Below are 17,893 nucleotides of genomic sequence, written 5' to 3'. Positions count from 1 at the left end.
GGATAAAATGTGTGTTTGAGTGTTAGAATAGCTAGCTTTGTGGTTTTTGCTGTTCCTATTGTTTCAGTGGTTTTCTAAGTGTTAATTGTTGTGGATTCTGTGGATCCTGTATTTCATACCCAACCCTGGATTCCACTTAGATGAAAAATAGGCTATAAACAGTATATATTGTGTGCATGTTGTGTGTGTGTTCGGCTGTGTGCATGCCCCATAACCTTTTATCACATCTCCACTGACCATGACCCTTAGTTTCAAACAGTTCAACTCACTAGTTTCATGCCTGGAGGGGGCTCAAATTTCTAGGAAGGGATAGTGTTCTGGAGCCTATGTACACCCATCATTCTAGATCCAGAGAGGCTGACTACCCAAAGTGATTTTGAGATTATGTGAGCTTGGAGAAATGTTTCTCCCCCCGCCCCCCCCCCAAAAAAATCCTTGTGCATAAGAAAGTGTCTTGTCTTTTCCTCTTCAGATTTCAGTCTGGGCATTGTTGGGCCAGTCCCACAGATCCTTCCATGGGGCACTAGGCTGTTTGCAAGCAACGGGTTCGGTTGGGTTAATTGAATGTATGTATTACTTAAAAATCTTAAAGCAATTTGCAACAAGAATAAATACAATAAAAACATTTTAAAAATTGTCCAGTAGCACCTTAGAGACCAGCTAAGTTTGTTCTGAGTATAAGCTTTCGTGTGCATGCACACTTCTTCAGATACACACACGAAAGCTTATACCCAGAACAAACTTAGTTGGTCTCTAAGGTGCTACTGGACAATTTTTAAATTTATTTTGACTGCATCAGACCAACATGGCTACCTACGTGAATCTACAATAAAAACTCATAAGTGTAATAAAAGCATAATCAAAATTATAAAAATCCAGCCATTGTTGCTGGCTGCCCAGCTCCCCGCCGCACACACACACACACACACACACACACACACACAACCCTTTGCCACTGAATGAATGAAAAGGTTGGTGCCAGGTAGGACTTCCAGGGGAAAGTATTCTGTTTCATAGGCTAAAAAGAAAAGGCTTGTTCTTTCTGCACACAACCATATCTCCATATGCTCAGCTAGTTGGCTTTGGGTTCAAGGGACAGCAGAATGGGGTGGTCATGCTCAAAACATTTGAGAAATAGTTCCATGGCTTCATCAATCTCCTTATTCTGAGTGTTTTGATCTGACAGCCCTAGCTTTGATTGTTAGCAGAATTCAGAAATTGAGGGCCTGCTGCATGCATTTGGCCAACTTCTTGCAAGAGATTTGCTTGGCCTTTGAAAGCTGTGTGAGTTGCGCTGCCTTTTTTCTCTCCCCCCGCACCCCACCCCAAAGCCCTCTGCTATGTACCTCTGTTCTGGAAACAATGGCACTACAAATTGCTTTGACAGTGTCAGCAAAGCTGGCGGGATGGAGTGGGCTTTTCTGCTTGGCCGTAATTCCAGAAGCCGTGCTGTGCGGCAGAGAGACCGCTGCAAACCTTTACAAGCAGAGGCAGTCGCTTGCGTGCCGGGGAAGCTAATCGCGGCAGAGGCGGAGGCGTCCAGGACCCCGCACAGGTGTTGAGGAGCAGCAGTTCATTAAGGGAGGCAGGAAGAGGGCTCTCTCTCTCTCTCTCTGCTCTGTCCAGGCTATTGTTAAGAGCTCCTGACAGCTGAGAGCAGCCCCTTTGCTTGTCACAATAGCTGCTCACGCTGAGCAAGGCTCATTAAATATTCAGTCCCAGCCTCAAGCAGCTCATTAAGGCAGCAATGAGCAGTGACGTGGCTGCTGGAAAGCCCTGCCTTGTTTAGCATCAGCATGCACAGGCTCATTGGACCTCTGGATGCTCTCCTCCTCAGTGCCTTCTCTGTGATGACCAGCTTGTGCTCCCTGCTTTGCATTAAGTACAGGTAAAGAGAGCAGCAATTACAATGTGTTTAGGGAAGCAGATTCAAGTCTTTAAATTTGGCTGGCGGGAGCATCGGTGGGCTGCATCTGAGTTGCCCTGAGTTGCCTTTTCAGCGTTCCTTTCAGCGGAGGGGTCGGGGGGGGGTCGCAGAGGGAGGAAGCCGAGTTGACATCTACCACAGGCTTTTCCTTAGCAGCATGTGTGCTTCTCGCTGTTTTGCAGGAGAAGCCTGCAAAGGGGATTTGCACAGCCAGCACAGAGTTGAATGAGACAAACTTTTTTTCCTGTTGAGATTGCAACTTCCCTAAGGAAGTAGTGTGACCGTTATGTGTGTTTTGCTCTAGGTGCTGCCCATTAAGTGGCAAGGTTCTACGCATTTCCAACACAAGTGTGGTTATGTTTGTTTTAGTTTTCTTTTAAGAAGGGCTGTTATTGAGCCACAATAATTGACACCCAAAAGTGAATGCATGCACTCTGAGCTGCTAAACTTCCTAGACTGTTTGTTTAATAAGAGATAAGAAACGGGAGGCTCTTAAACGAAATGATGGTTTATGGTGACTGGTAGCAGCACATTTTAGCGTTCACTTGAGGGTCACTGACAAAATCAGAAATAAAATTTTGTGTGTGTTTGTCCATGTGTGTGATGCAAATGCTTAGCATGGACAGAAATGTCAGAGAGCCCTGAGAGTGCTGATGATGTTTCTCTTCCATTCACAGAAAATGTTTTCAGACAGCTCATTTCTATGTGGAAGACAGCAGTTCGCCTCGAGTGGTGCCAAACGAAACCATTCCCGTTATTCCCATCCCAGGTAAGGAAGGTCTGACATCATGACTTAACTCATTCATACTTTGGGCTCCTTACAAATCACAGTTTGCACTGTATGTTCTGTATCAGTCAGTCGGCTTCCCACATTGGCTGACTTCTTTATACATTTGGAGCATCCCGCAGTGTGTAGTAATATTTCTGTAAATCTTCATTAAAATGAGGGGGGACACAGAGTTTGGATTAGTGCTTTCTTATCTGCATAAGGCACAAAGCACTGATGGTATCATAGTGGGGAGTCCCCATGTGTCTTCTACTTTTCTGGCTCTGCCCTTTTGCCATTAATCACTTACTCCATCCTTCTATGAGATTCTATGAGATTCTATGAGATTCTTGTTCACTGATGTTTGTAGTCTGCACCTTCTCTGGCCTCCAGCGGTGCAGGACAATCTTATGAATGTCTACACAGAAATCCTGACATTCACTGAGACTTACTCCCAGGTAATGTTGGATTGCAGTGCAAGTGGAACTCCAGTTGCCAGGTCTGTGTAATGAAGACTTTTCCTTGCCAGGCTGCCTGTGACCTTTCGAGGGCAGGGGGAGATCCCACCTACGCAGTACTGTTTTATAGGAAAAATCTAATTTAAATGTAAGTGGCCAAATAAGATACATAGGTTTTGCTTGAGGCAAAGTTGTACCAGTTTAGTCCTAAATACAGTCCTAAATACACTTACCGAAAAGTAAGCAGTGGTATTTACTTCTCAGTAAAGAGAAGATTGCTGTTAGAGTAGCCGCAGACTTGGTCCTAATGCTTATTTACTGGTTAATTGAAAATATCAAAGCACATGCCTACTATTTTACAATCTGTCAAGTGCCTTGAAGTAATTATATATGGAATGGTTCTCAGCAGAAATTTGTGAGCCAAAGCCAGACAGATGTGAAGATTTGCATATTGTCTGTTGTACATAGCTCTTTATGCCTTGAAACACAGGTAGCTATTTTGGTGCTGTCCAGATGTTGTAAACTACAACTCCCATCCTTCCCAGCCAGTAGGATCAATAGTCAGGGATGGTGGAGTTTGTAGTCCAGCAACAACTGGAGGGCAAAAGTTTCCCTACTCTTGCCTTAGAGCAATGAAAACTCAAAGCTTTTTTCAAAGGCATGTTGGAATTGTCACGGTTTTTCCTGAGGTAGTGGGTTGGCTGCTGGTTGGCCACTGGTTTGAGCGTTACAGTTATCTTGAAGTTATTGGGAACATAGGAAGTTGGAATCCCTAAAAAGGCGGTGGACTCGCCTTCTTTGGAGGTTTTTAAGCAGAGGGTAGATAGCCATCTGCCATGGATGCTTTAGTTGAGATTCCCCTATTGCAGGGGGTTGGACTAGTTGACCCTTGGGTTCCTTCCAACTCTACAATTCTGTGATTCTATGATTCAGATGCTCTACCACTGAGAATTGTGCACTGCACTTATCCCCCCCCCCTTCCAGATATTTTGAAAGCCATGTAACAAATAACTGTTTTAGACTGAGATTCTTTGCAAGGCATACGTATAAGTTAAATATTGCTAGCCAACAATATTGTGTACAGTATAGATAAGATAACATTGGAGTTCTTTGTATGGCCTTGAGGCTTTTGTCGTAAGTGTGATTACCTTGTCGGACAACCCTCTGATGCTCATGTGGTGATTTTTTTTTTTATGGGATCCCCTGAGCAAACATGCAAATACAGAGGAAATTCACTTGGAATGCTTTCTACGTCACTTTTCCAAGGTTTGATCCCATTAGCTGAATTCCAAATTGGGTTTGGATCTGCTTTATGGGATTGTCTTCAGAAAGGGGCTGTGGATAACCCATTCTGACAGAGCTTTTGTTCACATACTCTTATCCAATTAGCAGCAAATCATGTCAGAAATGTGTACAACTCTGCATGCTGTGATGATTTTCCCCTATTACCAGTGTGCACAATGCTACAAACCAGAAGTCCTTCATATAACCAAAACTTTGCCATTAAAATCCTCCTTAAGGTTTGTCTAAAAGCTTTTTAAAATAAAAAAAAATCTCCCCATCTTCTTGTCACGTGTAAGCAAAATTGTATTATTTGACCATATAGAATGCCTCACCCCCCAAATGCTACTAATTCCATTAGTTCTGTGGTATTTCCCCACACCATCGCAGGAGGTGCAAAGTATTCAGGAGAATAGTTGCGAAGCTTAAGTGGGAGTTGTAAGATAAAGAATTTCGGAGCTGAGCAGGAGAAAAGTTCTAGTCTATTATTTTACCTCATGTGGATTTTCATTACTACAAATACATGTTGTTGGTTTTAATCAGATAAATAAGAGGGAACATTAAAAACAACAACAACCAATCCCCCACCTTTTGTCTTAAACAATAGAAGAAAACCTCTTTTGGTTGAACATGTATACAGTGGTACCTCGGGTTACATACACTTCAGGTTACATACACTTCAGGTTACAGACTCCGCTAACCCAGAAATAGTGCTTCAGGTTAAGAACTTTGCTTCAGGATAAGAACAGAAATCGTGCTCTGGTGGCACGGCAGCAGGAGGAGGCCCCATTAGCTAAAGTGGTGCTTCAGGTTAAGAACAGTTTCAGGTTAAGTACGGACCTCCGGAACGAATTAAGTACTTAAGTACCACTGTATCAGGGTCGCCCTCTAGATGTTGTTGCCCTCCAGCTCTCACAGCATGGCCAATGGTTAGGGATGGTGGGAGGTGCAGTCTAGCAACATTTGGAGATAGACATGTTCCTGATCTCTGGTGTAGATCATTTATTAGTCTGTCTAAAAGGTGGAGGCAAAAGCTCCTTCTATTGGAGCTTCACTCTAATATAATTTCTTAATACACTTTTAATACTAAGTTGTCTGAAGGACAAGAAACTTTGGGGGGATCGAGGAGAGGGGGACCCCAAACATATTCAGTGGTCACCTAATGCTGCTTGACTGTTGTGAGCAAAATGGGAAACGGGTGGGAGGGGAAAGGGACTGGAGGTCCCACTTATACATCAGTAGCTGTTTTATTCTTGCAGACAAAGAGGAAGCATCCATATCATTACAACCTTCCAACTAATGTATGTAGTTGAAACCAAGCCCAATTTTAGTTTGATTAATCAAAATAATGTGCGAAATAGCTAAAATGTTCAAATGGTCTCCCCAGATCTTCAAGCATTGGTCTGCAGAAGCGAGGGTTTGAGATCCAGGATAAAGTTTTCATTTTTTCTATTAAAAAAAATGCGGAGGGTTATAGTGGCTCTTGATTTGAATGAATATTCTCAGTGTGTTTTCACACTAGAGGGAAGATTTTTTATTTTCTAAAAAGTGGGAGTGTGCCCATAAGTCCAAAAAGAAAATGAGAAAATGGTTGCTTTTCATCAATACCACTGAAATGTTCCAGGAGTACCAAACTGGAACTTAGAATAAAATAATAGACAGTGGAATAGTAGTTTAACTTAAATACTTTTAGATATTATTAAAATACTGTTTTTCCTCTGAAGGTAGAAAGCCATATTACAAATGTAACATAAAAACATGGATGAAATTTTCTGCGTTATTCTGTGTAATAGGAAATATTATGCCTCTTTTTTAGTGGTGATAGGTCTAACTATGACCAAGGTCTAACTATGGAAGTAAGAGCACCTTTTTGCATGCATTCTGAAGCAGCAACCTTTGTGGAACTTTTGCCGTTTCTTGTACATAGCTGTTGAGTTTTAGGTATATGATACCATGACAATATTGCGCCTTAATGCTGGGAACTCAAAAGCTCAATTCAAGCATTCAGGGCCGGTGGTCACAGTGTGTGAAGGGCCCAGGTGGGCTAGCAAGGCACGTACCAGCTGCATAACCCCAGCCAATGCCCAGTTGTCATCAGTCTGAAGAGGGCTCTTTTTGTGCTCATAAGACAGGTGTCACCAGCGAGATGTCCCATAGATGTTGTTGAACTATAACTCCCTGACCATTGGCCATACTGGCTGGGGACTTGGTAGTCCAACAACATCTAGAAGGTACCACATGGACTACCCCTTGCATTGGGTATCATTCATGGGGATGGGGAACCCTGAGTGAACAAAGTTTAACAAGGTTTTCTTCCCTTTCCTATAAACCCTATGCAAATAGAAGCAGATTGTGAGTCTGTTGGCAAGTCAGCTGGGGTCATGGCCGACATGCATGATGTCATCAAGGTGGGACAGCTCTAGCCCCTTGTGTTCCTGCTGGTCCCATCATGCATTCAGTACCCATAGAAACCAGTTGCCTGAGTAGAACTAAAGGTGTGCATAAATGTAGAAATAATTCTAAAAGTGGGGGGAACCCGTTCTTAGTCTGTTTGAATGGGTCCAATTAACCTCATCCTGATGCCCTTTCCTCGCTTCCCTGCCACACCAGAAAAGGCTTCAAATTCCATTCCCCAGAGCAATCTGCTAAGTGCTGTTTCACACCTGCCTGTCAGTTATAACTCCTTATACAGCCGTTTTTGCTGAAAAGCCTTTAAAGGTTAAATGGAAAATTCTTCCTTTTGATTCACTCATACAGTTGATAAAATGATACCTCTTCTAAACTTTTTCTTCCCCTTTAGAAACAGCCAGGGAGCATGAGAAAATCTCCCCAGCTGTATTGATTCTGGAAGTAAAGTATAAATGACATTTTAACAAACGCCAGTTCCTTAAAGTAATCTTTATTTGCTAGTGATACCCCAGGCAGTAGTTATAAATGGATAGTTAAATATGTCCCTGTGGATCTGCACATCTATTTAACCGGGCTGGGTAGACCAATTTTCATTCTCAGTTTCAGTCATATGATCACAATGGAAGCAGTTTTGACCATGAATATCTAAAAATGTGAAACTCCTCTGTATTCCTTTTTTAAAACAACAAAAACACATTCTGTGACGCTTTAAAGGTGCTTGACAGCTCCAAAACACATGGTGCTAATGATTGATGGTATAATAGAATTTTGCTGTTCTGCAACTGCAGCATTATTATATACCTAGCTTTCCACAGAAGAAATTTACTTCATTTTCGACCATGAAACTGAATAGCATATAGGCATGTACTAATCTATGCCCATTCTGTCCTGAAGCCCAGAGTTCTCATTACAATTCATAATTAACTCTGCTGAGCAGTCTAGAGAACCACAGAACACCGACAGGATCATTAGCTCAGTTGCCCCTACAGCTATTACCCACTTAATATAAATCAAAAAGCATTGGTCTCATCTGGGATCATGCCCTTAGGGGGAGAGCAACTGCGCCTGGATGGCAGACTTATTAAACATTATTAAATATGCTAGCCCATTCTGTTACACACACACACACACACACACACACACACACTTGCCATTGCTTCATTTTCTGTTTCTTAGCACAGTTCATTTTGGGTGCCTCCTAGTGATTTTTTCATGGAACTCTTTATCACTAATCTGTAGTCATAGGTTGGGTGTGTGTGGATCTTGTCTGGTGCCTATCAGCCCTCGCCACCAAATAAAAGTTGACCAGAGAATCATAAAACTTGCATTAAAAAGAGAAATATATATATATTGCCGGTGTTGTCATTAATGTACATCTCCCAGCTTCAGCCCCATATGGATCAAGGGTAACCACGCATCTGTAAGTGAATCAATATGCTGTTTTTCCTCCAAAATGCTTATGAAGAGATGTCCCATTCTGCCCCTGCATGCAGAATTTTCTAATTTGTGGAGCAAATCGCAGAGTGACTGGCCTGGAAGGAGGGCCATGTTCAAAATGTATGAGAAATACTAATCCAATTTCTTCCATTTGATATTGGCTTGCCTTCTTTCCCCCACTTCTTTTCAACAACAGTTTGAGTCATATTGGGTGGGGGGGACTCAACAGCTGCTGAAACTCAAGAAATTTCCACAACTTTCTCTTAAGTTTGCAAACCAGTGCTCGGATGTTTCCATTATCACTGTATGTCACCATATTCATTGCTAAGGAGGAGGAGGCCAACATGTACCCAGTGCCTTTTCATATCGGGTACTTTTTGCAAGACACAACATTCTCCTCAGTGAATGTAAATAGTTCTCATTTGGATTATTCAGGAATGACTCTCATTTCTTCCTTGCAGACTTAAAGGAGGTGGACTGAATGTCACTTTCATTTATTATTTAAAGGCGGATGTGTGCATGTGGTTTATAAATTCAGATTTCATTCAATGTGCATAATATTTGTAACTGACACATCCCTTAATAGTTGCTCTTGGCATGATGCTATATTAGATTACACCTTGATTGAAATGGTGTCATTAATACTCACTCAGTCACAAGCACATGGTCTCTTTTCTTTTTCTTTTTTGTCTGCCTACGAGTCAATTACGGCTCATGCAGAACTCTGGATCGGGACCAGTGAGGGTTCTTAATGACACTTAAAATATTAAATTATGTGCTGAAATCTCATTGTTTTTCAATGGGATTTAGGCATAACTCGCTTTCTTAGAATAGACTCAGTACAGTGACTGCAATCCAGTGCACAGCTACATGTGTTCATCCTACTTAAATTCGGTGCAATTTAAATTCATTTCACAGTTTGCTGGCTTCCAGCCAATAACAACATAGTCTTTCTCTCAACCAGTAGGTTCAGTGTTGTTCAAAGGTTAGTTATGGGAATGCACTGTCTGCACACTCTGCAGTGTGTTGTTATAATCTTGTAAAATGAATAAAATAAAGAACATTCATAAGGGCAGTGGTCTGTCCCTTTACTGAGATTGGCTAAATTTGGGTGTTTGGAATGGAATAAAGAATTCATGAAAGCTCCCATAATGCATCAGTTAGGCATTATGGATACAGGCACGCATAAGTAATTGCAGGCTTGTAGCCTGTCTGAAAAGTAGTAGAATCATATAATAGTAGAGTTGGAAGAGATCCCAATGGTAATCTAGTCCAATTCCCTGCAATGCAGGAATCTCAGCTAAAGCATCCATGACAGTAGATCCACCATTGTTCAAACATCAGTTATGGGAATTCACTGTACACTGTACGATGCACTGTGATTATAACATAAGATGATTGTAGCCAATGGAACTTGAGTTCAGTGGAACTTACTCCCTATTGTGTACACTGGATTGCACAGCCTCAGACTAGTCCAAATCAACCACTTGGGGTTGTAAGCAACTATGGTTTACTCAGAGTTGACCAGTTGAAATTGTGGGCCTATGTTAGTTATGCTTATTCATTTCAATGTGTCTACTCTGAATAGGACTTACACTTTCTGCAAAGTGTCTGCAGCAGTTTCACTTGACATTGCATGTATGATTTTTAGTAAGATCCAGTCTGTCATACACTGCTCAAATGGCATTGTTGTTAATATCTTTTTTGCATCACCAGCAAATCCCTAAACTATCACTTTCCCTTGACACTAGAACAGCCTCTTAAATCATCCACTTAACATCTTTTAACACGCTGTATCCCTGATCCTCCAAGCTTCTGTCTTTTCTTAGCCCTCTCCACCCCTTGCCATAGCTTTTTGGTAGAGCACATGCTTTGGCCCTGGGGCCTTTCGTTTGCAACCATTGGTATCTCCAGTGAAAAGGATCTGGTAGCAAGTTGTGCAGAAGGGACACTTTAAACATTGCCCAGATGCAGCAGAGAATGTGCATCACAAGACCTATACATATGGAAAGGGAATGTGAGAGTCACTCGTGGTTCCCATCTTTTAGCTTAGCCTTCTTTACAAAAGTCAGGGGCAAAATAAAATGACACTGAATGGATTGTGTGTGTGTGTGTGTAGTTGTAAACCACCTTTTTTGCATTGCACATATTTACTAAACACAAGTGTCATTATCTATTTTTGTTTATTTTATTTTTTAAGTAAGATTTATATATGGCCGTTCTTCAAAAGATCTCAGGGATGTTCACAAGATTAAAATACAATATAAAAGCACAACTAATTTGTTAAAGCTGAAACAACAAAACAATAGCCCCCCCCCCCCCACATTTAAAAGGCTGTAGAATATTATTCGACAAAGGCCTGGTGAAAGAGGAAAGCTTTTGCCTGGCACCTAAAAATATATAATGAAGGTGCCAGACGAATCTCCATGGGGAGAGCATTCCACAAACGAGAGCCACTGTGCAGAAAAGGCTTTCTCGTGTTGTCACCCTCTAGACCTCATGTGAAGGAGGCACACAAAGAAGGGCCTCTGATGATGAATCCAGAGTCCAGTTCGGTTTATATGGGGAAATGCGGTCCTTGAGGTATTGTGGTCCTGGGTCAATTAAACTGTGCACGTTAATGTAGCCTTAATGTGGGTAGGAAAGTAACCCAAGATGTCTGCTCATATAATCCACATGCTGATTGCATTATAATATATTCCACCTGTGATTAAGGTTTTATTGGGGGTCTTCCATGGAAGGTTCTGTTTACACTCAAAAAGGAATATAAGCCCCCTGCAAATCTTACCCTCTCAAAATGGGGGAGGCTGGGAACTCATCAGGTGAGACAACATATACAAGGATACGAGAGGCAGAGCTTGTCTGCATGGCCCAATCCAGAGATTCTGTTTTGCATGTTCAGGCAAATGCCTGAACGTACCTAGAGACTGGGACAAATGTACAATTATAATATAATCCTATATATGTGTACTCAGAAGAAAGTCCCTTTGGGTTCAATGGGACTTACTCCCCAGGTAAGTGAATATAGGATTGCTCAAGACTAGCAAGCAAGGCTGCTTGCTGGAAGGCTATGTAAAGCCTTGATTTATAACACGGCAGAATGTTTTCCCATGTGTAGATGAGGAGAGGCAGGCTAGTCTTTAACATATTGGTAAGTAATTTAGATCTATTGAAACAAGAGAACCTACTTAATTTTTAAAATACTTATTTATCCATACTGACATGACATAAGGACATATAAGCCTCAGAGACAGAATGAAGAATCAAAATAAATAAAATAAAAAGTATGAACAATGGTTATTAACACAAAATATATCCTCCCATTTATTGAATGTTGGGACAAGAAGGTTTTTTCCACTGTGACACTAATGAATGCTGCCCTGTTTTAGGCAAGGAGAAAGCTAATTGCCCAAATGGGACTTTGCACTGAGCAACTGTTAGGTTTCCTAATTAGCCTTTATAGGATTTCATTAATCTCTTCAGTAGACTAAAAGAGGTATGGTCTCTGAAGTAAATTTTCCTGAAATGGAAAAGAAGCTTATCAGTAGCCACTAGATAAGAGGTACCTGAAAGAAGCATGTTCCTCATATGCATTAGCAGATTTTATTTGAGGAGGCATTTAGAGTGCATGAGCAAAGAATGCAGTGGAATTTTCGAACAATGACTGCATTTTTGGAATGTAGAACTTTCAAACTCTACTTCTGGCTGACTATATATTTTCCTTCAAAAGAATGCTCCTGATATTTGCAGACTGTATGGAATAGTTGTGCAGAGAGTCCTAAACTGACGAATCACAGTGCTTCAAATTACTTTAATTTCTGGCTTTTTGAGGCAAGGGAAAAAAGATAAAATGAATATGAATTGGCAGTATGTTTGCCTCAGCTAGACCTTCTGTAAGTCAGAATAAGTCATTCTGCCCCGCTGCCCCCAGTCCATTTGAAATATCAGGATCTTTAATTCTGGGCATTGTGGAGTTGACCTGAAGATTATCTGAGTTACTCGTATCAGCACTGAATCACACAAACTCTTAAGAGATCAGCTTGTTTCAAAGTGAAAGCTTTCAAACACTGAAAAATTTAGCTCCTGCCATGCTCCGCTCTTTGGTCTACTGACAGCTTGGTAAAGATGGAAGTGGAGGTGGGATCGTCCCATCATGATGCCAAGTAGCTTCCGCCACAAGTGTTAACTTTTTCTCTGCTGGGCAATTTAACCAGAAAGAATGGGAAACTTCAGAACAAAATACCTATATGGAGATGTCATTTGCTGTGCATTTAAAAAAGAAGAGGGAAGTGAAGAAGAGATAGAGCAAGATAAGACAGACCAAGGTGGGGATGGGAAAGAGGGAGGAAGAGAACAAGAAGAACAGGAAGAAGAAATGCTCGATCAGGGAAACTCAACAGTGATTGAATACCTTTCAGACACAGAAGATCCATATAATTTGTCACCAGGTGATGGCTTGATTGATTCATTGTTTCATTAAATAGAGGTTGTAGTCTACCTTTGACTTTAGTTCATCCTTTTCACTGATATACCAAAACATCTGGGAAGTGTCTTAAATGTCCCAAAGTAGAGATAGTTGCTGGACTCTTCAAAGTTGGATTTATTCCCATTCCAATAGTTTTCAAGCCTTTGGTTAAGCAAGTTTTTCTTGGTATTCCTGCATGCTCTACATCAAGTGCAAAAGATTATTATGTGCTCATTCCCCCAAGGAAGGGTCACAACTCTGTAGTCTAAGCAGACAGAATAAAAATGGCATACTGCGAGAGCCAGTCATCCTCCTTGTTTTAACATATATAGTTTATCTCATTAATTAGATACATTGCAAAACTGTAATTTAGAGTTAGATATGCTAAAACAAGGGTACATGGAAAGGGATGTGTTACTGGTTTTGGCTGTAGATTGGGACTCAATACTGTAACTGATCTCAGGAATTTTTTTGGGGGGGGGATTATTCACTGTGTCAGAAATTTAACTTCTCATGAAAGTAGCATAGGAATTCATTCACTTTCAGAGACATTAGTTGCATTGGAAAATATATTATTACAACCTACCTGTGGATGAGAGTTAATTCTTTTGCTAAGCATACAGTCGTACCTCAGAAATTGAACAGAATCCGTTCCGGAAGTCCGTTTCACTTCCAAAACATTTGACTTCCAAAGCACAGCTTCTAATTGGCTGCAGGAAACTCCTGCATCCAATTGGAAGCCCCGTCGGATGTTCGGCTTCCAAAAGAACATTCAAAAACCAGAACACTCACTTCTGGCTTTCGATCATTCAGGAACCGGAACGTTCAACTCCCAAGGCGTTAGGCAGCCAAGGTACGACTGTACTCACATTACTATGATATTGTAATAAACACTGTACTAGAGGGAGAGACTTGCTGTCAGGTTTAACCTCAAAAATTCCCTGGATTTTGCAACGGTATTTTATTAGCATATCTAGAGAAAACTCAATAAGTTACCATGAAGTGCGGGCCAGGCAAAAGTAAGCATAAATGTAGATTTTGCATGGATTATACCAATCTATAAATTGTTGACTTAGCTTTAATACAACCACAGAACACAGTCAACCAAAATGTTTCCATGGGCAAACCTTTTTGGCTGTTCCATGTATCACAATAGCAGAAGTCAGAGGTAGTAGAACTGATAACAATAATAGTTTAGAATTCAGAGCCCTCTTTATTGTTTGTCAGTATATTTTCATATTGCAAAGCGTTAAGCTATACCAAATACATACATAAATGTGTGTGTAAAAATACCTATGACATAGAGCCAAAGCAAGGTAATTTGCCCTACTCATAATTTGCATTATCTGTGATCAGGCACACAGCAAAGGTAATAGATATGCTGCGATTTCTCAGCTATTCTGCAGTTAAGCCCATCCACTACAAATATATTCCTGGAGCTCAATTCAGTTCAACTCCCCATTTATGTGGGGGTTATGTTCCAAGGCACTGCACGTTTAAGTGAAATTGTGTATAGTGGGAACACCATTGAAAAAGCCTGCAAAAACCCTCTAACCCTTTAGAAACCCTTTAAAAAACCAAAAATCCACCAGACACCATAAATGGGGAGTTGCCTGTAGTTTCTCCATCAGCAACCTGCCGCGGGTCACTTTGTTTCCTGTGCATTCATGGATGTTCTTTATTCATAAAATGGAAATAAAGCAACCATTTCTGGTCAGTAGGATCAATTAAATGAAAACTTGACTAAACAGCAGCAACATGGTGGTCACTTAGTGCTGGATGAAAGTGATAATACAGAAATTGAGCATTAAGTTTGCACCAACATCAGTGGGGCCAGTATCAGCTGTGAAGGCACGTGAAACCATCTTCGCACACTGTTTGTTAGCATCTAGGTAGAGATGTTATTGCCTAACTTTATAGGACAATTGTTATTGTTAGAAAATATTAATTGTAGAGCTGAGTATCCTTTTTATTTTTCAGATGACATGGAAGCTATACCTGTCAAACAGTTCGTTAAGCATATCAGTGAACTGTATGCCAACAACCAGCATGGATTCTCAGAAGACTTTGAGGTACGTGTTTACAGCCTTAAGCGCTGGAAGTTTCTCTGTGGTGTTTAATTTAAATGTCTCAAGCAACCTTGGAAGAGCGAAGGTCCAACTGCACTCAAGTGATCCTCTGAATAGAAGGGTTGAAGAAGTCCTAATTCCTGTGAGCATCTGCTGATTGGGAAAGAGGCAGAATGGAAGACAAAGCAGCCTGAAGTCTGTAATGAACGGTTATACGTGGGATGTTCGGTGGGATTTCTTGAACCTTGCAACTGCTAGCCTCCTAGTAGACAAGCAAGGAGGAAAGAGACTGTGACTGCAATGCCCACAAACTCGTTTGGGTGGGATTCACCTAATGGGCCCTGTCAGCCCTGTGCTAGGACTTCCATTTGTACAACAGGTCTTTGAAGATGGTTTAGAAACACTAAAGGAATGACTCTTTGCAAATTCAGAACTAATATTGCATGGCACTTGTAGAAGTGCAAGTTCCGCATATTGAAGTGAGTGTAAGGAGTAACTTGTTTTGTGATTGTAAACTAATTTCCCCGTTTTTATTATTATATTGTTGTAACCTGTCCTGGGACCTTATGGTGAAGGCTGGGAAAGAAATCTTATAAATATAAAAACTGTGATAACAGTAAAATGGAGAGCTCAGTATTAGGGACTGAAACAGAAATAATGGCAGTGGAAGAAGATGTTTAAATACAGGAACGCTGATAGCTGTGCAGCTGTGTGCGCAACAAAGTCACAGTCGCGGGCACTCTGTGGGTTTACAGACCCGTGTGGCTTACATAAACACAGTTTCATGCTTAATGATGGTGGCAGACTCAGGCTCTAATAAGCTAAAACAGTTATTCCAAAAGCCAGTATTAACCGTTCTGCTTCCCCGCATTCCTTTCAGCCTGATCACAGTGGAGCTTTGAAAGTACTGTCAGAAAGGAGGGCTCTCCCAGCCCTCTCAGCCAAAAATAGTGTGCAGCTGTTGTGCCATCTCGCCAGGGTGAGAGAAGAGAAATATGGTTTGGGGGCCATTATATGCTTTAGCAACCAAGTGTTAAAAATGTCATGACTGAGTCATAAAAGGCAGCTGTATTTACTAATAAGATATTGGCACAAAATGGCTGCTTTGATGCTGAACACCCTTTTCCTCAGTGTAACAAAGCTAAGGCTGCAGCCGTTTTCTTCAGCATGGCCCTTTCAAGCATCTTATTGCTGCCCTTTGGTAATAGCCTTTGCAATGAGGCGCACTGTCTGATAATTCAAAAACCGAACCAAAATAAGGGGGGGGACCCTATTGTGCCAATCATAAGCATTTCGTATTCATGAGGACAGCGGCTGTGCGAGGTGTTAAAAGTGATTTAGTTAAATTGACTGTTGGCTGGATGACTGAACAGGGATATTGAGGCATTTAACAATGTTGATGGTATTCAGGACAAACATTTATCCTCAGGAGAGCAGAATTTGATGGGAATGATCAAATGCAATGCCGTCTCCTCAATTATTTATGAATTGAGACCCCAGTGCTATTCATCACAGCTGGTTTTGACACCATTTAATTATTCAAAATAATCAGCTACACATCTGTAAACTTGCACTGACTTAAAGTAGGCTTTGCTTCATCTGTCTCTGAAATCGCTGCCATTAACAAAAAGCGAGGCAGCTTCTGTCTGCATTGTGCAGCAGAGGGATATATTCCTGAAATAGCCTTTCAGAATCCTTCAGGGTGCCCTTGTTGCCTCTTAATTACCCGGTAAATATTGTTTTGCTTATTAGTTTTGATTTCTGAAGTTGGGTATCTCTTTTAAAGGAAGTACCGTACAGTGGTACCTCGCAAGACGAATGCCTCGTAAGACGAAAAATTTGCAAAACGAAAGAGTTTTTCGTTTTTTGAGTTGCTTCGCAAGACGGATTTCCCTATGGGCTTGCTTCGCAAGATGGAAACGTCTGGCAAGTTTGTTTCCTTTGTCTTGCAAGTTTGCTTCCTTTTTCTTAAAACCGTGCATTCACTTCGAGGAGCAACTCATAGCACGCGGTGTGGTAGCCTTTTTTGAGGTTTTTGAAGACTTTGGTGATTTTTGAAGCTTTTCCAAAGTCCGTGCTTCGCAAGACGAAAAAATCGCAAGACGAAAAAACTCGTGGAATGAATTAATTTCGTCTTGCGAGGCACCACTGTATAATAATTTTTAAACTGCTATTTCAAAGCCAAAATCTCTTCACTCCCACAAAGTATATGTGGAATGAACCCATAAGGGATTTGCATGAGCCAATGTGGTGCCCTCCATATGTTGCTGTGCTACAACTCCCATCATTCCTGATCATTGGCCATACTGGCTAGGGCTGCTAGGAAATGTTGGCTATCCTTCACATAGGCCACTATTTTTAGGCTTCCCCATGACAGACATGGGACACCATCTGATTTCCATACCTTTGCCACATTCCTAATTGCTTCTCACCAAGGTAACACCTCTTGGAACAGTCACACTTGAAAATCAGCTGTGAATTTTCCCTTCGTTTGATATTCAAGTTGTCAAGGGGACATGTATAAAAAATCAGAGATCAGGTTGCCCAAGGTAGTAGGGAGTCTGTCCATTAAGGAGTCATGCAGAATACAGGAAGCTTAGATGTTGCTTCAGTGAATGAGTACAGTGATGCCCCGCAAGACGAACGCCTCGCAAGACGGAAAACCCGCTAGACGAAAGGGTTTTCCGTTTTGGAGGCGCTTCGCAAAACAAATTTCCCTATGGGCTTGCTTCGCAAGACGAAAATGTCTTGCGAGTTCCTGCGGGGTTTTTTTCCCTTTCCCCCCCTTTTCCTAAGCCCTAAGCCGCTTATCAGCTGATCCGCTAAAAGCCGCTAATCCGCTAAGCTGTCAATGGGCTTGCTTCGCAAGACGAAAAAAACGCTATACGAAGAGCCTCACGGAACGGATTAATTTCGTCTTGCGAGGCACCACTGTAGCTGCATAGCTGGTGTTTCTCTCCCACCCTTTCCTGGCCTCATATCAGACCCTGATATTGTGAGGAATCTGGATCCTACTTCATGGGTAGCTCTCAGGGATAGTTGACTTCATCCTGACAGATGAGCACTGCACCTCCAGTTCTG

At 41.5% G+C, this 17,893-nt stretch overlaps 1 protein-coding gene and 1 long non-coding RNA gene across 5 annotated transcripts in view; one reads left to right on the top strand and one right to left on the bottom strand.

Moving 5' to 3' along the window:
* The window catches only part of PTPRG (protein tyrosine phosphatase receptor type G), a 559,059-nt gene that overhangs the window by 494,980 nt on the left and 46,186 nt on the right, over positions 1-17,893 (top strand). For all 4 annotated transcript variants that reach the window (XM_079957946.1, XM_079957945.1, XM_079957948.1 and 1 more), the window contains exons 14-15: positions 2,605-2,696; positions 14,724-14,815. In XM_079957946.1, the coding sequence (XP_079814072.1) occupies positions 2,605-2,696; positions 14,724-14,815 (184 nt within the window). The remainder of the gene's footprint in view (positions 1-2,604; positions 2,697-14,723; positions 14,816-17,893) is intronic.
* Positions 451-12,726, bottom strand: LOC307209258. Its single transcript, XR_013835484.1, has 3 exons — positions 11,845-12,726; positions 2,766-2,859; positions 451-528 (listed from the first exon to the last, which is right to left on the bottom strand). It is a non-coding gene; the product is annotated as an uncharacterized lncRNA (long non-coding RNA).

Source organism: Podarcis cretensis (genome assembly GCF_951804945.1).
Source record: "Podarcis cretensis genome assembly, chromosome: 2".
Classification (NCBI taxonomy): domain Eukaryota; kingdom Metazoa; phylum Chordata; class Lepidosauria; order Squamata; family Lacertidae; genus Podarcis; species Podarcis cretensis.
This window is presented reverse-complemented; position numbering and strand designations above follow the sequence as displayed.